The sequence below is a fragment of the Anomalospiza imberbis genome, chromosome 1, assembly GCF_031753505.1.
Source record: "Anomalospiza imberbis isolate Cuckoo-Finch-1a 21T00152 chromosome 1, ASM3175350v1, whole genome shotgun sequence".
Lineage (NCBI taxonomy): Eukaryota > Metazoa > Chordata > Aves > Passeriformes > Viduidae > Anomalospiza > Anomalospiza imberbis.
The window spans coordinates 135,631,630-135,650,563 of NC_089681.1; the positions used below are offsets into that span (position 1 = coordinate 135,631,630).

The window sequence follows — 18,934 nt, forward strand, 5'->3', positions numbered from 1 at the left end:
CAAATACTCCCTTGACAAAGCCGTAGTGGTTACTTCTTTCCTTTGTGATCTGCAAACTAGGTCTTCCTTTCTTCTTTAACACTCTGGACACTTAAAAATCCTTGTTAGGTTTTTGACTTCTGGATCTTTTTTATAGTGTTACATCCTAGGCTAATGATACTGTAGTATCTAAAGAATTTCCATTTTTTCAGTGTTTAATAAACTGTAGTTAAAATTACTTTAGACAATATTGTTAACAGCTGGGTTTGAGTTAATACAAAATCAAATTTTTGGGGATATAATTTGATATAAAACTGTTGCATTATCATAGTCACTGTGATTCAATTTAGGATTATACACCAACACTGGCTTGGGAATTAAGTCTTATGAGCAAGAGAAAATTAGGCTGACATGCACTCCAGTGTGTAACTTAGACATTTTATTTTGTACAAGCAATAGAAGCTGCAAGTATGCATGAAGGTCCAGCATGGACCACAGTTGTGTATGTAATATTCCAGGAGCAAACCCAGATTAGGGTGATCACTGTTTCTCCAGTTGATGGTAGTGACCTCCTTTGAAGCCTCAAATTACAGCGATCAGTTTCCAAAAGGGCTCTGAATGCCTTGTGGGACTTCTTGCTGAAGGATTTGCAAGAGCGTAGTGTTTTATATTAAATTAAACAACAAATAATAAATCTAATAAATAATAATAAATTTATTTTTTCAGAGTCACTTTTCTGTGAAGAAAGGAGCTGCAGCCTTGGGTATTGGTACAGATAGTGTGATTTTGATTAGATGTGATGAAAGGTAAGTAAAGATGTCAAATACACCTCTTATTGTGGTGCATAACAGAGGATCATCAGGTACTCATCTCAGACAGAGTATGTAGGATGTGGTCAGCAGTTGGCATAATTTGTCATAGTACTGTCAGCTTCATCAGCTCTACACTAATTTATCCCACTTGAGGAACTGGCTCTGTTAGTAGCTTCTTTGTTTGGTCCATTTTCAGAGTTCATAAAATATCTTAAAAGCTCCTTTCCTCAGGGGTTTCTGATTTTTTTTTTTTGTTTCATTCTGATGTGAAACAGGATATCAAACTAATATAATTCTTGACATTTTGTGCTAAGAAACCAGGAGGAAGCTTGTTTTGGTCAAATCAGACTCTCATGTTTTAATCCATTAAAATGAGCTGCAGTGGGGCTTTTATAGGCTTTTATATTTTAAATAAAATATTTAGGAGCGTTTGCTACTATAATTCTACTACTTCATGCCCCTACCATCTTTCTCAGCTGGATTGCATTTTCCTCAGTGCCCTTGGTAGGGATGTGTTTGTAGTAGGATGTGAAGAGAAGGATCTTGGCAGCATTGTGGGAAGCATAGGCTAGGAAGGATGGTGGTCCCTGGAAACCAACAGCTCAGGAGGCAGCTAATCTGCAGCTCACACAGGCTCTGAGAAAGGGTGGTAGGTAACTTACTGCTTAACTCACCCAACTTAAAGATTTCAATTCTTTGTGAAAACCCATTTTGAGAAAAAAGTATATTAACAAAATCAACATGTTCTCATAAAAATTTTCAGGTTTAGGGAAAACACTTTCTATGGGACAAAAAAATTAATAGAACAATTCTTACTTATTCTATTGAGAGTCTTTCCAATAGAAAATGCTATTTGAGTCCCTCACTGTTATAAGGTATTGAACCTCTAATAGAAATGGAAGGCTTTGCTGCTATCAAAATACTCTGCTCCTACATTAAAAAACAAGCATCAAGTAAGCAATTTACAGTGCTTATCACAGTGCCTATGTATTGACTTATGGTCCTATTATCTCTTTATTAACAAAAGACTGAACACACCTACAAGAGGATTTAATGACGTCAGAGCAACCAACACATATCAAAATAAATCCCCAGTTGTTTCTATTCACTACAGATGGATGTGGATCAATGAAGCCTTGTCTTCTTTTTTCCCTTGTGCAAGTTCAGTGTGATGGTTTCTTGTGAAGACCACAAAGGTTGGCCTGCCCACGCTGAAGTAAACAGCAGGATTCCTGTGTGTCTCACAGGGACACAGCAGACAGCACAGAGACAGAGCAGATTGTTTGCATAGCATGTGGGCTGGTGTGGTTGAGAAGAGTTTCTGTGAAGATGTGGGCGTGTGGAAGGAGCATGTTGATATCTTGTTTGATGTATGACCCAGCATACTGCCTGGTGCCTCTTTCCCATTCTGGCCCACACCTGCCAAGTTTGCCTTGTTTAGGTGGTAAATCTTGACACTGCTTAGGTATTGCACTCATGAATTCCTGCATCTACTTGATGTGACGTGGGGCTGGATAATCGCTTGCTTTGGTAAAAAAATTTGGGCAATGAAAGCATCTGCCCAGATCTATGTATGTTTCTATGCACAAGCTCACTAAATCAGAAACTATTAAAGATCAACATCTAAATAATGTTTTGAAGAGGAACTCATTGCCCTCCTTTGACATGGTTTTATTTTCTTTATTCCTCTAATGATCCCAGGAACATTTTTTGAGCTTTAGACTACTACTGCTTTTCTCTGATCATGTACATGTGTCTGGGGGGAGCTCACAAGGAGCTGAATACCCTTTAGAACTTTATTGCACTTCTGCAAGAAAAATTTGGGTTAATTTTTAGATTTAGAGCTTTTTATTTTTAGTTATTCTTTCCATATTTTACTGTTTTGAATATGCAGGAGAGATTTTGCAAAAAAAACCTCAGCAGTACAAACCCATTTCTACTTTAATAAATACCATCTTACTATAAGCTGTGTGAGGATGGAAGCTTAAAAAACCAATAATATCTTATTACAATAAATTAATATTTTTTTAAAAGGACATGCATCCAAATGTCATGAAAACAGTTCAAGGGTTTATATGCAAAAGAAAACTAAAACTAATGAGTTTATTCGTTTCCACTTCATTTTGAGCTTTAATTAAGGTTCTTTTTTTATAGCAGTGGGAAATGAGGGCCTAGTGAAAGAAAAAATCTGAAAAAGTCTTTTAAAATTTATAGCAGACTAGATGTACAACATTCAAAGCCGGTGAAGACTTTGTTTCTGTAACATGGGAGTCTGTCATGTTTGTATTGCAGGTATTCATAGTGCCTCTTCTTTTATAGACTTGCTTGTGTCTAAAGCAAAGAAAACCATAGCCTTAATATTCAGTATCAGCTCTGTTTTATCTTGCACCTAGTTAATTTACAGGATTTCCTAAATTAGCCTTCAAGCCTTACCCAACCGAATCTGAAGTGGATGGTTCATACTGGAGGTGTTGCAAATACAGTCAGTGCAAAGAGCCTGACAGTGCATTTAGCAGGTCTAGACTGGCAGCTTCTCACACCCTGCTTTCAGCAAATGCAAACATGTAATTCACTAAACCGTGGGAAAGTCACCCTGGAACATGCTCATCCCTGGGAAGGGATCACAGAGACAGCTGCTGACAGCACCACTGAGTTGCACTGCTCAAGGCTGGGCAGCTCAGCTGGCATTTTCTGTGCCTGCTGAGAGAGGACCATAGGATTTGGCACCCAGTGAACTTCTTGGAACACTGGGCTGAGCCTCTCCCTGGGAGACTGAAGCTTATTCCCAGGACTGTAACTTCAGACAGGACCAAGAGACTCCAAGGAGCAGCATCAGTCTTCAATGGAGTGGTCATGAGATACTTTCTCTCAGTTACCATCACTATATTGCTACAAATGTTGACTAAATAAATAGGGTAAAAACTCAGACTAATGGACAGAGTCTTTCTGTGCTCTTCAATGCAGCATAACTCTTGGCCAAATAGTCACTTTGCTTCTTCTTTGGGTTTCCTGTTAAGTGAAGAAGTAACAGCAAAAGTTGATATCAGGATCAAGTTACTGATATAACTCTCTCTTGCTCCAGAGGAAAAATGATCCCATCAGACCTTGAAAGAAGAATTGTTGAAGCCAAACAAAAAGTAAGTTTACCAGCTTTTCTGCTTCCAAAGATGAAAAACCCCGAAGAATGGTAAAGCCAGTTGTTTGCTTTCCTTGGTAAAACAACACAGGCTTGCCCATTAAGTTTTGATTTATTTCTGAGAAATGTAGCCTGCCAATTAATGAGGCAAGAGTTGCTGAGAAAATAGGTTTAAAACTACTTTATAATATCCATGAGCTATTTGGCTTTCTTTTTTATATGATGTTTTGCATAACATCCTCCTCTTCCATATTGTCAGACAATGATGCAGGTTCTCAGCTGAATATTATCAAAGCTTTGAGTCATCATTTTGAGAAATTTGTTTTATTCTAATGCATTGAAAATACTTTTCATAGACTCACCAAATCAATGGAAGGTGAACTAAAATCCACATATCTCTAAAAATGCACATACTTTTGCATTTGTTCACTAGAAGAAGCTAGAATTAAAGCATCAGATTAAAGTATGCAATGAACTCTGCCCAGTGCTTGCAGCATTTATATTCACTAGACACACAGCAGCCAAACCTGATTAATAACACAAATCTTCATTAAAAGCACATTTTTTCCAATAAAAGCAATACAGTAGATAAAAAAAAGGCAGAATTGTAATAGAGTGCCACTCAAACCCACTGACTGTTGCAGAAGGAAGTTTGGACTTTTTGATGGTTTGAATCCCAGTTCTACAAAAAAAAAAACCCAAAAAACTAGCCACTCTTGACCTCTAAATACTCCTTATGAAATCAACAAAACTAAAAATGGAATTAAAATGAAACACTGCTATAAATTCTAGCAGACCCCAGTTCCCGTAGTGCAGAAGTGATGCTGGTGAGTGCTCTGCTGTGGGCACAGCATTTGGCAGAGGGAGTTCAGGAGGTAGTCCCTGGCCCCTGTGGAGGCTGCTGCTCTTTCCTGTGAGGAGCCGTCTCCCTGCTCTGCGGCAGGGAAGGGGCCGGAGCCCCACACCTCCGCTGCCCACTGTCCCAGGAGCCTCCCTCAACACGACATTGCCTCTGACAAAGCTGGGGCACCGCATGGCCAGGCACTCGCTGGGATAACTGCAGTGCAGCCCAGGGCACAGTCCGCCAGAAATGCTTCTCTCGCTGCGGTGCCTGCTTGAGGTTTGTTTATGTGACATCCTGCAGTGCAGACTTTTTTGTTTCAGGCAGGCGTGTGAAGCAGAATTGTTCTGTTGAGCCCTTACCTGTCTCATGCATCGTAATAAATGGAGGATACTGGTTTGGAAGTTTGCTGCCACCTTAAGGTAGAAACGATAATATCGCTGGCATCTAAACGTGGAGAAAACCAGTGTAGCACAGCAGGGATGGCCTCTGGCAGACGCTTGTGGGGTCACTGTGGGGGCAGCAAAAGGGGAGCTGGGTCTGCCATGGTATGAGGGGCTGCAGCACTCTGACCATCCATAATATCTCTCTGCTTTCTTGTAGGGATTTGTTCCTTTTCTGGTGAGTGCCACAGCTGGGACAACAGTGTACGGGGCATTTGATCCTCTCATAGCTATTGCAGACATCTGCAAGAAATACAAAATCTGGATGCACGTGGATGTAAGTACCATCATACACGGAGGGCTGGATTACAAGGTGTATTAACATTAATTTATTCATTTTGGAGAGTGTCGTTCCTGTAATTAAGTCTAACATTCAAGCACTGACTTCCCACTCCTCTGAAAGGCTCAGGTCAGGGGGATATTTTAGGAGCTGGGACTGTAGTTGTACTTGTAGCAACTGGGACACATAAGTTGACCTAGTTTTAGTGCTTTTGGCTTTCAGCTTTATCTTTAAATACTATTAGTAAAGAAATACTAAGAAGTGTACTGAGCACTGACTCAGTTTCTGCAGAGCTGCAAAATAAATATATAAGGAAAAGGATACATTTTTCTGAAATAAAGTACTGCAAATTGCTGATCAGGTTAGTGCAAGTGCTAGGGAAATTTATCAGATTGGCTTCTTAGCTTTATCCAGGCTCTTGCCAAGAAATCTTTCTGAAGGATCATCTTTCAGCCCTAGAATATCTTCTGTGTAATTTTTGCAAATCCTTTCTCCAAAAAGGCTTGGTAACTGACTTCCCATAGGTCTGGGAGTCTTGATTTTTAATTACTTTGTCAGCCAAAATCAGTGCATTCAAAGGAAGAATTTGTGTTTACCTTAAATACTTCTCAGTCACATGAAATGCCTGCTTGTCCCGGATCTCTGTGAGGAAAGCAAATGAGTGGAGGGCATGCAGTAGTGGGTCCAAAATATGATGAAAATCCCCCAGAGCAGCTGAGATCCCAGCCTGGTTTGTTGTTATAACTTAGTGACTACAAGACAAAAGGCAGCTGACCCAGGAGCAGATCTGCAAGTTGTTAATTACAGCATGGGGCCGCCCCGTGTGCCAGTGTCAGAGGAGGGGGCGAGTGAGGTGTTTGCAGATGATGAGGGTGGAAGCCTGGATTAGACACTATTAACTGCTGCTTCCAAGCTGCTGGAAGAAAATTGTTAGCACAGCTCATGCCTCGGGCCCCATCTGCCTGGTCATTTTGGAATGTGCCACATCAGTGAAATAAAAAGGGTCCCAAACTGATGGGAAGGCACAGATGTCATCACGGAGGAAAGCAGAGTTCTCATTAAGATAATGTATCTTGCCTTCCAGGGAGCATGGGGTGGTGGGCTCCTGATGTCAAGGAAACACAAATGGAAGTTAAATGGCATCGAAAGGTATGGTTTATTAGTATCAATAAAAGACATTTATTAAATGCATTTTAGCATACTCTTGATTACCATAGCAATGCCTGTAAAAATTAAGGATCAGTGTTATCTCTGAGATACAGTTGGGAGAAATCATACAAACTGTCCTTCCAGTCGAAGCAGCATTGCAGAGTGCCTTTGTGCTACAGTAGTGTGGCAATTTGTTTTGAAGTATAAACAGCAGACATTCCATGCTTGTTTCTCTCTTTTCCCACCGTGCATGCACAGGTCCAGAGTAGTTTCTGCAGCATTCTCTGATTCAGCATCCAACGTGAATTAGCAATTTAATTTCTCTAAGAAGTGAATCTTTTAGGTCTTATACACTGAAGTATAAAACTTCAAGTATAAAATGTGGGTACACGTGCAGTTAGGACAGATGTCCTGCTCCATCACTTCTGGAGAGAATAGCCCTCTCCAGACTGTGTTATTGATGTCTTCAGTAAATCTGTGCCTGGATATATACACAGTTGTAGTCATGAGCTCATAAGCATTGCAGATAATGCAGATGAATGTAAGTGATGCTAGTCCAGGCTAGAAGGACTGAGCTTGAACTTAAAACCAGCTGGTTACTCAGAAACATTTAGTTAAGGCATGGAAATGCTTTCCTGTAGGATGTTGAGATTTATCTACATTCAAGGAAAGATAAAAACTATTCAGGATTTCTGTGAGCCACAAATTAGTGGAAGCTCAGAGAGTATTTAGAGAAATTTCAGAGATGCTTGCCCTGGTCTGTATTCTTCCCAGTCACCTATTTAGTCCACTTTCTAGAGGCATTATAACTGGGCTGGATGGAGTCACTTGCATTTCCTTACTTACTGAAGCTTATGATGTTTGAGAGTAAAGCATTACTCCCTTCCTCCTTTATCACTAAATCAAATTGCTGTTCCTTGCCAATTAAAATTACAAACAACTTCCCAATCGTGATCCTGGAGACTGGGAGGATACCTTGCTGATTCAGTTCTTTTCTCATACATCTCTCATGCAAAATGTGGAAAGCAGCCAATGATTCTATAATTTCATTTAGTTAAGACTGCCTACAGCACTCCAGACTTATATATCATGCATTAAAAGGACAAATATCCAACAAGCAAAAATCTACCTCGTTGCCTTTGAGGGCAGAGTATGATACAAAGGGTTTGCCTCTTGCTGTCCAAATTGTGCTGGAATGAGAAGTTCAGGTTAAATCTACTTTGGAGCATTTACCACATAATAGCTGTAGATCCAGAACTCCACTGGATTTTATCAAGTGCTTTGACAAGTACCATCTCAGTATGTTTGCAGTGAATTAAGGAAATTCAGTATTTTGAATGCTGTTCCCCTCCTTGCTGGACACAGTGGCTTGTTTCTGTTTGTCCAGATCTCAAGTGTGGGAACCTTTAGAGGAGACCTTTTAAGGACCTTTCTGTTTTGTGGTAGATAATGGAGTCATCACAGGTCTGAGTAGAAGAGAACTGAAGCTGTTACTCATGTTTGATGGGAGAGGGAACATTTACTGCAGCACACTGTGCCCTGAGTACTCACATCCTTCTGGTAACAGTCAGCCCAGCAGAAATACTCCTGTCACAGGAGGACGAGTTGCAGGACTGTCCTTACCATGCCCTCCAGCCTCCTCATGGCAGATTTCAAGGTGCTGGAAGGCGCGCTGAAGGAAGCACGAGCCCCAGTGTGTGGAGTAGATAGGTCTGGCCAACATCAGGAGTTCCAGCCTGGTGTCCCCTGTCCAGAGGCTCAGGCAGGGGCTCACAGCTGCATGAGAAAAACATGCGTGCAGTGGGTGAATGCTCCCTTAGAGGGTCTGGGCATCCTTCCCGGGGCTGTAGCTGGTCAGCGATTGCATCAGTCTGTATTTAATGATGGCTCAGGACAAAATTCTGCCAGTGATGAATCTCTCCTGTCATGCATTTGATGAAATCTGTAATAATTTCATCCGTTTGATGAAATCTGAAATCTTTTTTTTGACCCATAGCCAAAAAATCACATAGGTTCTTGGTGCTCGGTTATTTGGGCAAAAATGACATGGTTTTGGAAAATATCTCTGGATTCCTGTAGATTTTTTTACTTCACTGTTTGTCTTGGCCAGCAATTTCTTCAAATACATACTGATGACAGAAGCCCAAAATAACTGATAACAAATGAAAAAACGGTGGATTTTTATTTTACATAATAAATTCTTTTTCTTTATGCAATTGGTATGTAATTAGGTAAATAAATGACCATAGGGTAAATTAAATGTTTTAGACAGATAATTCCCATCTGGCTGTTGTCAGTAACTAACCCTTTTGCATGAGAAAATACATACCACTATTGTTACTTGGAGGTCTCTTAAAGAATTTCCATCTGATTTTGCATAGGCACAAATAAAATTAAAAACTATCATATCAAGGGAAACTCATAGACTGAGTGGATGTTCAGAACCATTAGCTTTGGTGTTGTAATCAGATGACTGACTGAGCTGATTAAAAGCTGCCAAATATTGAAAAAGCCAAGCCAAGTGGCCAGATGTTGCCTGTGGAAGACTGTTCCCTACAGATTTTGCACAAGACACTTTGAACAGTCCCATTTAAATAGCAAAGAAGAAGGCACAGAAGAAAGACTGCCTGATGTCCATGTGAATTTTGAGGTTGCTTGCTTTGAAGGAGTGGAAGTAATTTGGCAGGAGGTGCATAAACCTGTAGCACTGTCTTCAAGTCTTACAAAGGAGAACACTGCTAGATTCTAACATGCTCACCTCTGTTTACATCAGTGTTACCTGCAAGTGTGTCCTGGGTCCTTTAAGTATTCCCATGCCTCAGTTGACTGATTTATACCAATTCATACCATCAAAATATCAAAATACAAATCACTGCACTAGATAAAATCACATTGCACTGTGTCCTTGACAGCTTGCCAAATAGGATGCAAATACATAAATTTATCAGCTAACTCATCATATGTAACAATAGTAATTATAAAATAGCCAGTCAAGCGTAACACAAAATTAAAATAATAAACAACTGGACAATCTTCCATTCAGCCATCACCACAGTCTCAAATGTCTCTTCTCTAGACTGTATTGTGTCAGCTCTCTGTTTGTTCCCAAAACCTAGGCTGACAGCAGTTTTTCCAACACATGTGTCCTGAAGGGAGGCAGAATCAGACTTTTTTCTGGCAAGATGGGTCAGTTCCATGCTTATTACTTTAGTTGTGTGAATTGCTGTAGCCAAGCAAAAATTAGGGAGCTGTGAAAATTTGCCATCATCAGAGAAACAAGAAAAATTACTTTGGGCCAGCTTTTCAAGGTTACTCAGAGACTTACTGATACCCAGAAGTATTAAAAGGAATTTTTCAAAATGCCTGTGTGAGCTAGTTACTAAAATCTTGCTGAAACTGGAATCAGAGGGAGGGAGATCTGCTAGGTTGCCAGCTTCCTATCTGTGTTTTTAATTGACTGTGCAGTTTTAGAAAGTTCATCAGTCAAGTGTGTGTTTTTAGGAATTTTGCCCTATGTTTGTAAAGTATAGATGACTCTCCAGAAAGTTTAATGCTGATTAAATTTAGTGGATAGAGCAATTATCCTGTGGTAATTTGCCAGGATTGTCATCCAAAAGCCAACTGGAGTGGATTAGGTCCTGTGTGAAGGCATTGCTTTCCTAATATCAGCCATGATTATTTTCAACTTAGGTTGCTCAGAAAAAGGAAAAAAAAAAGTGAGCATTGCTACATGTTTGGTATTATTCTAATTATTTCTAAATGCCTCTGGGGTTTCATCACATAGTACAATGTCTGAGTTTCACGTGGTTTTCTGTCCCAGGGCTAACTCAGTAACCTGGAACCCTCACAAGATGATGGGTGTCCCACTGCAGTGTTCAGCCCTGCTGGTAAGAGAAGAGGTATGTCACAATATACGTGCTTCTCTGCTTCTTTCTGGCATTTTATTTCTGAAACTCCCGGATATTTTCTTCATAACTGTGCCATAGCTAATACTTGCTAATGTGATGAGGATTATAACAGGAACTGAGAAGAGACAGCCTTGACTGCAGAAGGAATTAAAGCAGATATCTAGCAAAAATGAGGCAATCAATGTCAATATCTGTACAGAGTTTTTTGACTTTCCATTCTAAGTGTCCATGGTTAAGTTATGGCTGCATGACTGTGTAACCCCACCAGTAGTTGTGTAGCATAAGATGCAGCTGCAGGTGAACTCTGGTCCTCTTGGGGTGAAAGTCTTGGTTTACATGCAGCACAATATTTGGTCCAGAATGGAGGCATTATTACACTTTCTAGATTTTCATGATACTCCTACCCAGCTTTGATCTATATATCCACTTGGGGGCACGTGGAAGTAAAAAATGGAACACTAAGTGCACTTGGAATAAAAAGTAAACGTTTCATTTAATGCTAGCATTTGAATTACCCTTCAGGCCTGTAATTTTCATATAACCATCACTGACTGGGACAGCTGCCGTACAGCCACCACTTAATAGACCAGCTATCAAAAAGCAGGTTGCTGTTTTGCTAACAGCTGTACAACAGATTGTATACAAAGTGATTGCACTTAGGAAGAGAGAAACTGGCTTTTATTTGCCCTCTGGGTCAGTTCCCTAAGACAAAGCCTGCCCAGCTGAAGTCTACCATCCCTGACTTCTACTGAGAACAGATGGTTCAGATTAGGAAAAAGTCAATTCTTTTCTCCCTCTCATTTTGCTATCTCAGTTTTGAGTTACACATAAAGATTAGACTTGATGATAAACAGCCATGTTATGATTCTTCTTGGACTGGAAATAGCCATTTTAGGCAACAGCCTAAGGTATACCATAAACTTGGTTGAGATCTTAACTAGAGCCAGAACGTGGCTCTCTGCCTTTTACTTGAAAAGCTAAAAAGGAAACCTCATGCTTTCATGAGCCAGGTTTCCTCACCTTGTTGGCTTCTGTCCCTCCCACAAAGTTGCCTCTTAGAATGGTATGTTGCAGCCCAGAAATAGGTCTAGCTGGGTTTTTAAAGGCCATATGCTCTTCTGTCTGTTCAAAGCTTTCTTTAGTGCTGAAGCATCCAATCTACAGCTGAGGGCTTTGCAGAAAAGAGCTGATCCTACAAAGAAAGAAAACAATAAAAATCAGAATGTTAGAGACCAAAGCAATTGAAAAGTGATATTCTTTAGATTAGTCACCAGTTGTCTCGGTCTGACTCAGAAAAGAAGCCTTCAAAGGAAAGGAGGAAAAGGAACCAGAACAAAGACTAAAAGGCAAGGTCCAAAAATTAAGTTAAGCATAAGAATGCTAGGAGGCACAATGTCCAGCTTTTTAAAAAAAATTATTTGGATCTGGGAGTGGATTACACATTGCTGGATCAGGTACCAAGGCATTTTAGACACTGATAGGGATTAATCCATTGAGCAGCTAAGTCTAGTTTAGTGCTTTTTTTTTTTGATCTTCTTTTTGTGCTTGGACATAAATTCAACTGAATATGGGTGTTTTTTCACCCAAAGCAACCCTCAAAGCAGTAGTCAAATCTGTGCTGACATCCCTCTGCTTGTGTCTTTGTGTCCATAAGGGACTGATGCAGAGTTGCAACCAAATGCATGCTTCCTACCTCTTTCAACAAGACAAGCACTACGACCTGTCCTACGACACAGGAGACAAGGCTTTGCAGTGTGGACGGCATGTTGATGTCTTCAAGCTATGGCTGATGTGGAGGGCAAAGGTAGGACTGCCTGCTGCACATTTGTTTGTATTAAAATAATGCACACCAGATACACTTGAGGAATTTTTTTTCTGTAATCATAATTTTAGAAAATACCTGACCTGAATTTCACATATATAACATGAAAGAAAGAACATTATTATTTTCTGGGGGTTTTATACTTTTAAGGATGGAGCTTCAAAGCAGCACACATGATTTTGAAACTTGAACTGTATGGCTTTGCATAGCATTTGCCTTGTGTAACCGTAGGAGTCTAACAGCATAAATCATATGCCTGGGAATGTTGTTACAATGATTTCTGGAAATAAAAAGATGTTTTAATAATATTCAGAAATTATACATGGCAAACCAAGACTGGAATACCTAGGCAATACCTAATTGCATGCAGTAGATATGAAGTAATCTTTTGAAGAAGTAGAGGATAACTTCATTGGGAAATCTGTAAACACTAGCTCTAGTGATTACTTTTATCTATATTACTACATAAGTTCCTGTGTGTATTTATTTAATCTATTATGTCAGGTTGCCTAAGGTTGGTTCAGAGGAGATGATATCCCTGTTTTCATTTCCAGAAAGCTTTAAAGATTCTCATGTGCTTCATTAAACCTCTGAGGAGGTGTGGGAGTTTGTAAAGGAGGATGCAATAGCTGTATTGCTAACTGGGGTCTGCAGAGTGGCAGGCGATTTTAGCCACATGTTTCTTTTACTCCAAGCCTTTCTCCCAGGGCTACCTCTACTCTGTTTTGAAATCTTTATACACAGCGGGATAATGACATGGGCTTTTAAGTCAGTTCTGCATTGCCAGAACAGATTTATCAGGGACATGCATCTGTTACTCAGAGACATTTCTCCTAAAGCCCATTTTTTCAATATGGCTTGTACTGCTTTTTGTCTTTTCACACTCTGCTTGTAATACTAACATTACAAAATAGGGTGTGTGATTCTTAAAGAGTTTGTCTATTCCAGTTGTTTATTCCCCTTCCTCCCTCTTGAAGCTGCATCCTTTGTTTGAGGCATCACAGTTGGGGATTGCAGGAACAATTATGATGTCACAGAGAGGATTATGACTTCTGCCAGGGAAGAAAAAGCAGGCTTTTCTGCAACTCTTAAAAACACAGCTTCTGAGTTTGTATGGTATCTGTTAGAAAAGAAGAAAGAACACTACAGAGGCAGGGTAGTATCTAAGCAAAGTGTGCATTTCCACAGGCATCAGACAGGGCTCTAAAAGTGTATCTACCCATTCTGTGCTTAACTATAAAAGAAAAAAATAATCTTGGAAAGTCCCCAGCATAACATTCCTGGAAGATGAAAATCCCCTATCCTGAAAATAGTGGGAGACTCCCCATGTCTGAAACTCAACACCTCCTGAACACCCCACTCCATGCCAGTCCAAGCTGTCCAAAACCATCCTCAGCCTCTCTGCAAAATCTACCAAAGACACCCTTTGAGGTGCTGTTCAGGTTCTCAGCAAAATATTCCTGAGAACCAAGCAAGTACCTGATGCTTATTTTGCAGAGTTGGCTATAAGTGTGTCAGTGGCAAGAGCTAGAGACAAATGAGCTCTGCTTATCAAAGTGCCCTTATCACATAGAATCAGATCCTTGATCTCACAGAGACTTCTGAGAGGTGACTTCAGCTGATGTGTTTCCAAGTATTGCATGGTCCTTTTGCCCTTTTAATTCATAGAACAGATATTTACGTAACTTCTTTTCTTCATCTCTCTGTAAAGGGAACCACAGGATTTGAAGCACAAATTGATAAGTGCTTGGAACTTGCTGAATACCTATACAATAAAATAAAGAACAGAGAAGGGTATGAAATGGTGTTTGATGGAAAGGTATGTAGTGCAACTTCTTTTTCTCAGGTGGTCAGCAGTGTTTGCTTCATTACCTATTGGGATGCCACGAGCAGGTCAAATCAAGCAGCATGAGACAGAAAGCAGGGACCTTTGTAACAAAACCTCTTGTTGTGCCAGTTCCTCTCTTCCTCATGGAGTGCAGGGACAAGGAAGATGAGGCAGCTGTGCATAAGTGTTCAGTTTGTTCAGTTTAACCCTGCTGAAACAAAACACCGGTATCTCAGCCTAACACAGCACACAGAGGTACAATGAGAACCAGCTCTTACGTTGTAAAAACAAGTTGCAGTTTGCTAATAGCAGAGTCTGTTAGGAGTGGGTGTACAGTACCCCACAAAATGCACAAAAAATGCAAAAAATGTCAACTAGTCCTTACTTTATGCCTTTCTGCTTAGTGGTCCCATAGATGTTAGATGAGCTAAGATGCTGTGGTGCATGCATATTAATACAGCAGCTAGCTGAATAAAATTGAGAAGTAATAAATTTCATTAAATGTAAGAAAATCTTAGACTATCTTATGCAACACCTGTGGGTCCTGTTTACAGAATCAGATTCTGTATTATTCTATCACATAATAAGAGTAAATGACACGGTCCTCACCTCTAAATTATCTGTAATAGACTCTTGCCTTAGCCACACAATCCCTTCAGCCCCTGGAGGGGACAGGAGCTGCAAAATCCAGATGCCTTTCAGAAAGGCATAAATATATTTGCCCAGCTGGATGATGTGTTTTGCATCTGACACCCTGGGAATAAATTGCTTAGAATTATCTTTTCTGCATTAATAATGATGATGACTCTCAGTGGACCACAATAATGAAAATCATTGACTGCTGTCACAAGATGATGTATGAGAGGGAGGGAAGGCATGAACTTAATTGCAATTGAGACATTATGAGCATTTCTTACAACGTAAACCATTATTATTCTGTGCTTAGCCTCAGCACACCAATGTCTGCTTCTGGTACATACCTCCCAGCTTGCGTGGAATGGAGGACAGCGAAGAGAGAACGAGCCGCCTGATGAAGGTGAGCAGTGAAACCCTTGCAGGCAGGCAATCCCCAGAATGATCTCCCAGGGCACAGGGCAAGTGAGGTTCTGGCAAATGACAGCTCCATGGTCGTTTTACTGCAGGCCAGTCTGGCACCACCTTGCTCTGGTCCCAAGGTGTGGTGTTCCCTGGCTTTGCCTGGTGTCCAGAGCCCGTATTTGCTCCGTGTTTATGTACTGAAGGTACTGTGAACTGCAGTCACTAAACACAGCAAGGGCAGCAAAAGCTCAACAGCACTACAGCACCTGAGCATATGAAAACAATTGTAGCCATGTTATGAGCAGTACAAAAAACAGCTACTGTGTCCCTGTCACCAATATTGAGAAAGTAGCAGAGGGAAATTTCCCCAGTCAGTTAAAGAGCCTGACAAAGAAACAGGATAAACTGAATGCCTTTTCAGTGTGACATTTATTCCTTACTGGAGGTTAATGTTTTTATTAATATTGGATGTAATTTCATTTCAGCTGCTTGTAGCTCTCCATCCTCTATAAAGAAAAGGAAGTATATTCTGTTTTAATAACAATGAGGGTGATGACAATAATGAAAATAATGATAATAATGACAATAATAATAGTCATCATCATCATCATCCCCTACTTTCTGTTGCTTTGCAGGTGGCACCAGTGATAAAAGCCAGGATGATGGAGTATGGCACGACCATGGTGAGCTATCAGCCCCTGGGAGACAAAGTGAACTTCTTCCGGATGGTCATCTCCAACCCTGCGGCCACTCACCAAGACATCGATTTCCTGATTGATGAAATAGAACGCCTGGGACAAGATTTATAATAACTGGGTGTGAAAGTCTGTTCCTGGACCTCTAAGTAGACAATTAAGTTGTCACAAACTGTGCGAATGTATTTGTAGTTTGTTCCAAAGTAAATCTATTTCTATATTGTGGCGTTGGAGTAGAGTACAGTTTAAAATCAAGAAACATGGCTCCTTTAAAGTCCTTTCTGAGTTTTAGAATGCCTCCTTAATAATTAGCTGCACAAAAAAGCTTCATTGAAACAAATAAAGAAGACCAGAAGATACTTTAAATTTTACCCCAAATTTTAATATAATAATTACTTTAAATTAATAGCAATCAGACTAAATGATGCCAAAGTTGCCCAAAATTATGACAAAATCAGACTGGGGGAAGTGGGAGGGGGTGGTGAGATGCAGAATATACATGCTGTATGTTTGAAAGGATTTTGCCTTTTTCGTAGTATTAGATCATAATTTGTAATTTACCTATAGCAGCATTTCAAATGTATTTAAATAAGTATAGTTTTACAAAAGGAAATATATATATATATATAAAAAATCCTATTTTGTAAACTATATATTTTTATTTTATATGGGTTATAAAACTGCAAGTACAGAAGCTAAAAATTAACTGGGATTCTTTTTCTTTTGATGGGGGTGCCTCAAATATTTATTACTGCTTATTTTAAAAGACAAGCCCATGTAATACATTCTTTCTCCACGTCATATGGATTGTACATCTCCAGGGTTGGTTACTGAAAAACCTCAAGAGGACTGCAGCTCTTACAACCACTTAATAAGATCAATTACAGTACAACAATAGGATGCTATTATTCCTAATTATGTTTCCCACGTGGCCTAAGCAGATAAACAATCAATATACAGTGCTAACCAAGACTGAAATAAGGTTGCATTTGGATGGTTTCTGTGTTCTGTGTTTTAAAAAGCCTATTTAAAAAAAAAAAAGGTCTTGTCTGAGTAAATTCTTATCTCAAAACTATTTCTGCTGTGAGCAGTCCCAAACTATATTGAAAACCTCACAGCTACATTAAGACGATGAAGACTTCTTACAGATGTACAGATCTGCAAGACAAGGCCTAAATTAAATATGACTGTAATCTGAGTGACAGGGATGGGGTCTAGGTACAGACTGGTTTGTCAAAGGATTTCACAGTGCTGGACTCCATCCTTGTCTACAATAAAGTCAAGATATTATCTGCCAAAGAACAACCCCTACAGAGCCTCACAACCGCTTTAGAAACCATGGGCACGGCTCTTGCAGAAATTATTTGCTGCATCACTCCTTAGCTTTAGAGGTGTCTCTGGCATGGAAACTTAAATTTATCCTTTCTCCCCCCAACATCTGGAAGTGTTGGTAAGAGTTCTGCAGCTTTGACCTGTCTACTTATAACCCTACTAAGTTTTGGTTTTAACTTTGCCTAAATGGCCAACTTGTGTTTGTAAAGCAATATGGTTTTGCTGTCTCTAAAATACTTGAAGACAAAAAAAGAAGTGCAATGTGGGTTTAATTTCATCTAAAATAGATAAATGGAGTATTGATTCAATGTAATATGAGGACATGAAGTAAGAGGAAATAAATAGTGTCTGTAATTGTGTTGCCTTTATTATATTGATAGTACTGTTTTGTCACCTCAGATTGAGGCTGTGCACTTTAGATTTAAACTGTACAATGTTGCAAATCAACATGTGTTGCTGTATAAGCTTGTACAATATATTATTGATATGTCGTTATTTGTGTGGTAGTAGTATTGACTCTTGATGTTGTAAGAACTGCATTCACGCCTGTCCCTCTACCGTATCTTCGCTTGATGTTAACCTCTCCTCGTCAGCTTCTGGGCACGCCCCTCACCTCACTTCAGTGGACTTCCACTGCCACCTGCATTGTGCTTCAAGCCAAGCTGTAGAGGAGATACCAGTTCTACCAGAAAGGCCTCAATGTGACCTCTGCTAAACGTGTCAAAATCAGCAGATTAATCACAGAAATACTGACTAGAGCAGCAAATTATATTCTTTTTCCTTGCTGGGAAAAAGGCAAGCAAAGAACCTATAAAGTAAAAATAGGACAGGGACCATGACAAAGGTGATCAGTAGCCCGGTTACATCTTGCATGTGCAATTACGTTTTAAAGTGCTAAGTGCAAACAGCGTATTTATTAGATGTATGTGCCAATCCAAGATTTACATTTGGTGTTCCAGGAGAACCGGCATATTTTTTTTTACTCATTACTGTACTTATTGCAGCCAGGAAGGAGCGGCATAGCAATCTGTTCTTGTGTTTGACCAAAGTATCTTATCTGTGGTGTTTATCTAAATCCAAATAAAAGTGTAACATGTGACTCTGGGTCTTTTCATTAGCAGCACTGATGAGCACTCTAAGCATTTATCACTTGTGCCATTTCGGAGCAAGGCCCCAATAAAGAGAATGTTTAATTGGAACTTTTTATGTCTCCTACTGGATTTTTTTCATTACAAAATGCATTTTGTTCACTACTGTAACATAAAAATACCAACTCCACCACTAGACCTGTTCTGAGTCAGTATTCCAGACCTTTTTTGGAGGCAATACTCAGCACCAGCACACAAGGGTAAATCTGCCATCTGGTATTCCTGCACCTTATCTTTACAAGATGGATTTAGTTGCTTTTTTCTCCTCAGACAGACTCAATTTTTTTTTATGCTCTGTTTTGTCTTTTTATTTCACAAATACTTATCCCCAAATTAACCATAGACTCAAATCAGCCTTCAGGACAGCAGTGAAAGCAGTCAGGGCACTTGCCAGGACAGCACAGACTATACAATGGCAACAATTTAAAACTGATATGAAGTAAAAAAGACAAAAGAGCCAATACAAAAACTTAAGATTTTAATCTTTAGGTCTCTCCTAGCCCAAGGCCACCTCCCTTCAAAA

General features: G+C 39.8%; 1 protein-coding gene across 1 annotated transcript in view; it reads left to right on the plus strand.

The window, feature by feature from the left end:
* The window catches only part of GAD2 (glutamate decarboxylase 2), a 40,601-nt gene extending 22,139 nt beyond the window's left edge, over positions 1-18,462 (plus strand). Inside the window, exons 8-16 of the mRNA XM_068171911.1 lie at positions 706-785; positions 3,874-3,928; positions 5,372-5,488; positions 6,576-6,640; positions 10,461-10,539; positions 12,203-12,352; positions 14,082-14,189; positions 15,145-15,234; positions 15,872-18,462. Coding sequence (XP_068028012.1) covers positions 706-785; positions 3,874-3,928; positions 5,372-5,488; positions 6,576-6,640; positions 10,461-10,539; positions 12,203-12,352; positions 14,082-14,189; positions 15,145-15,234; positions 15,872-16,045 — 918 coding nt within the window. The 3' untranslated portion in view covers positions 16,046-18,462. The remainder of the gene's footprint in view (positions 1-705; positions 786-3,873; positions 3,929-5,371; positions 5,489-6,575; positions 6,641-10,460; positions 10,540-12,202; positions 12,353-14,081; positions 14,190-15,144; positions 15,235-15,871) is intronic.
* Positions 18,463-18,934: the final 472 nt, after the last annotated feature.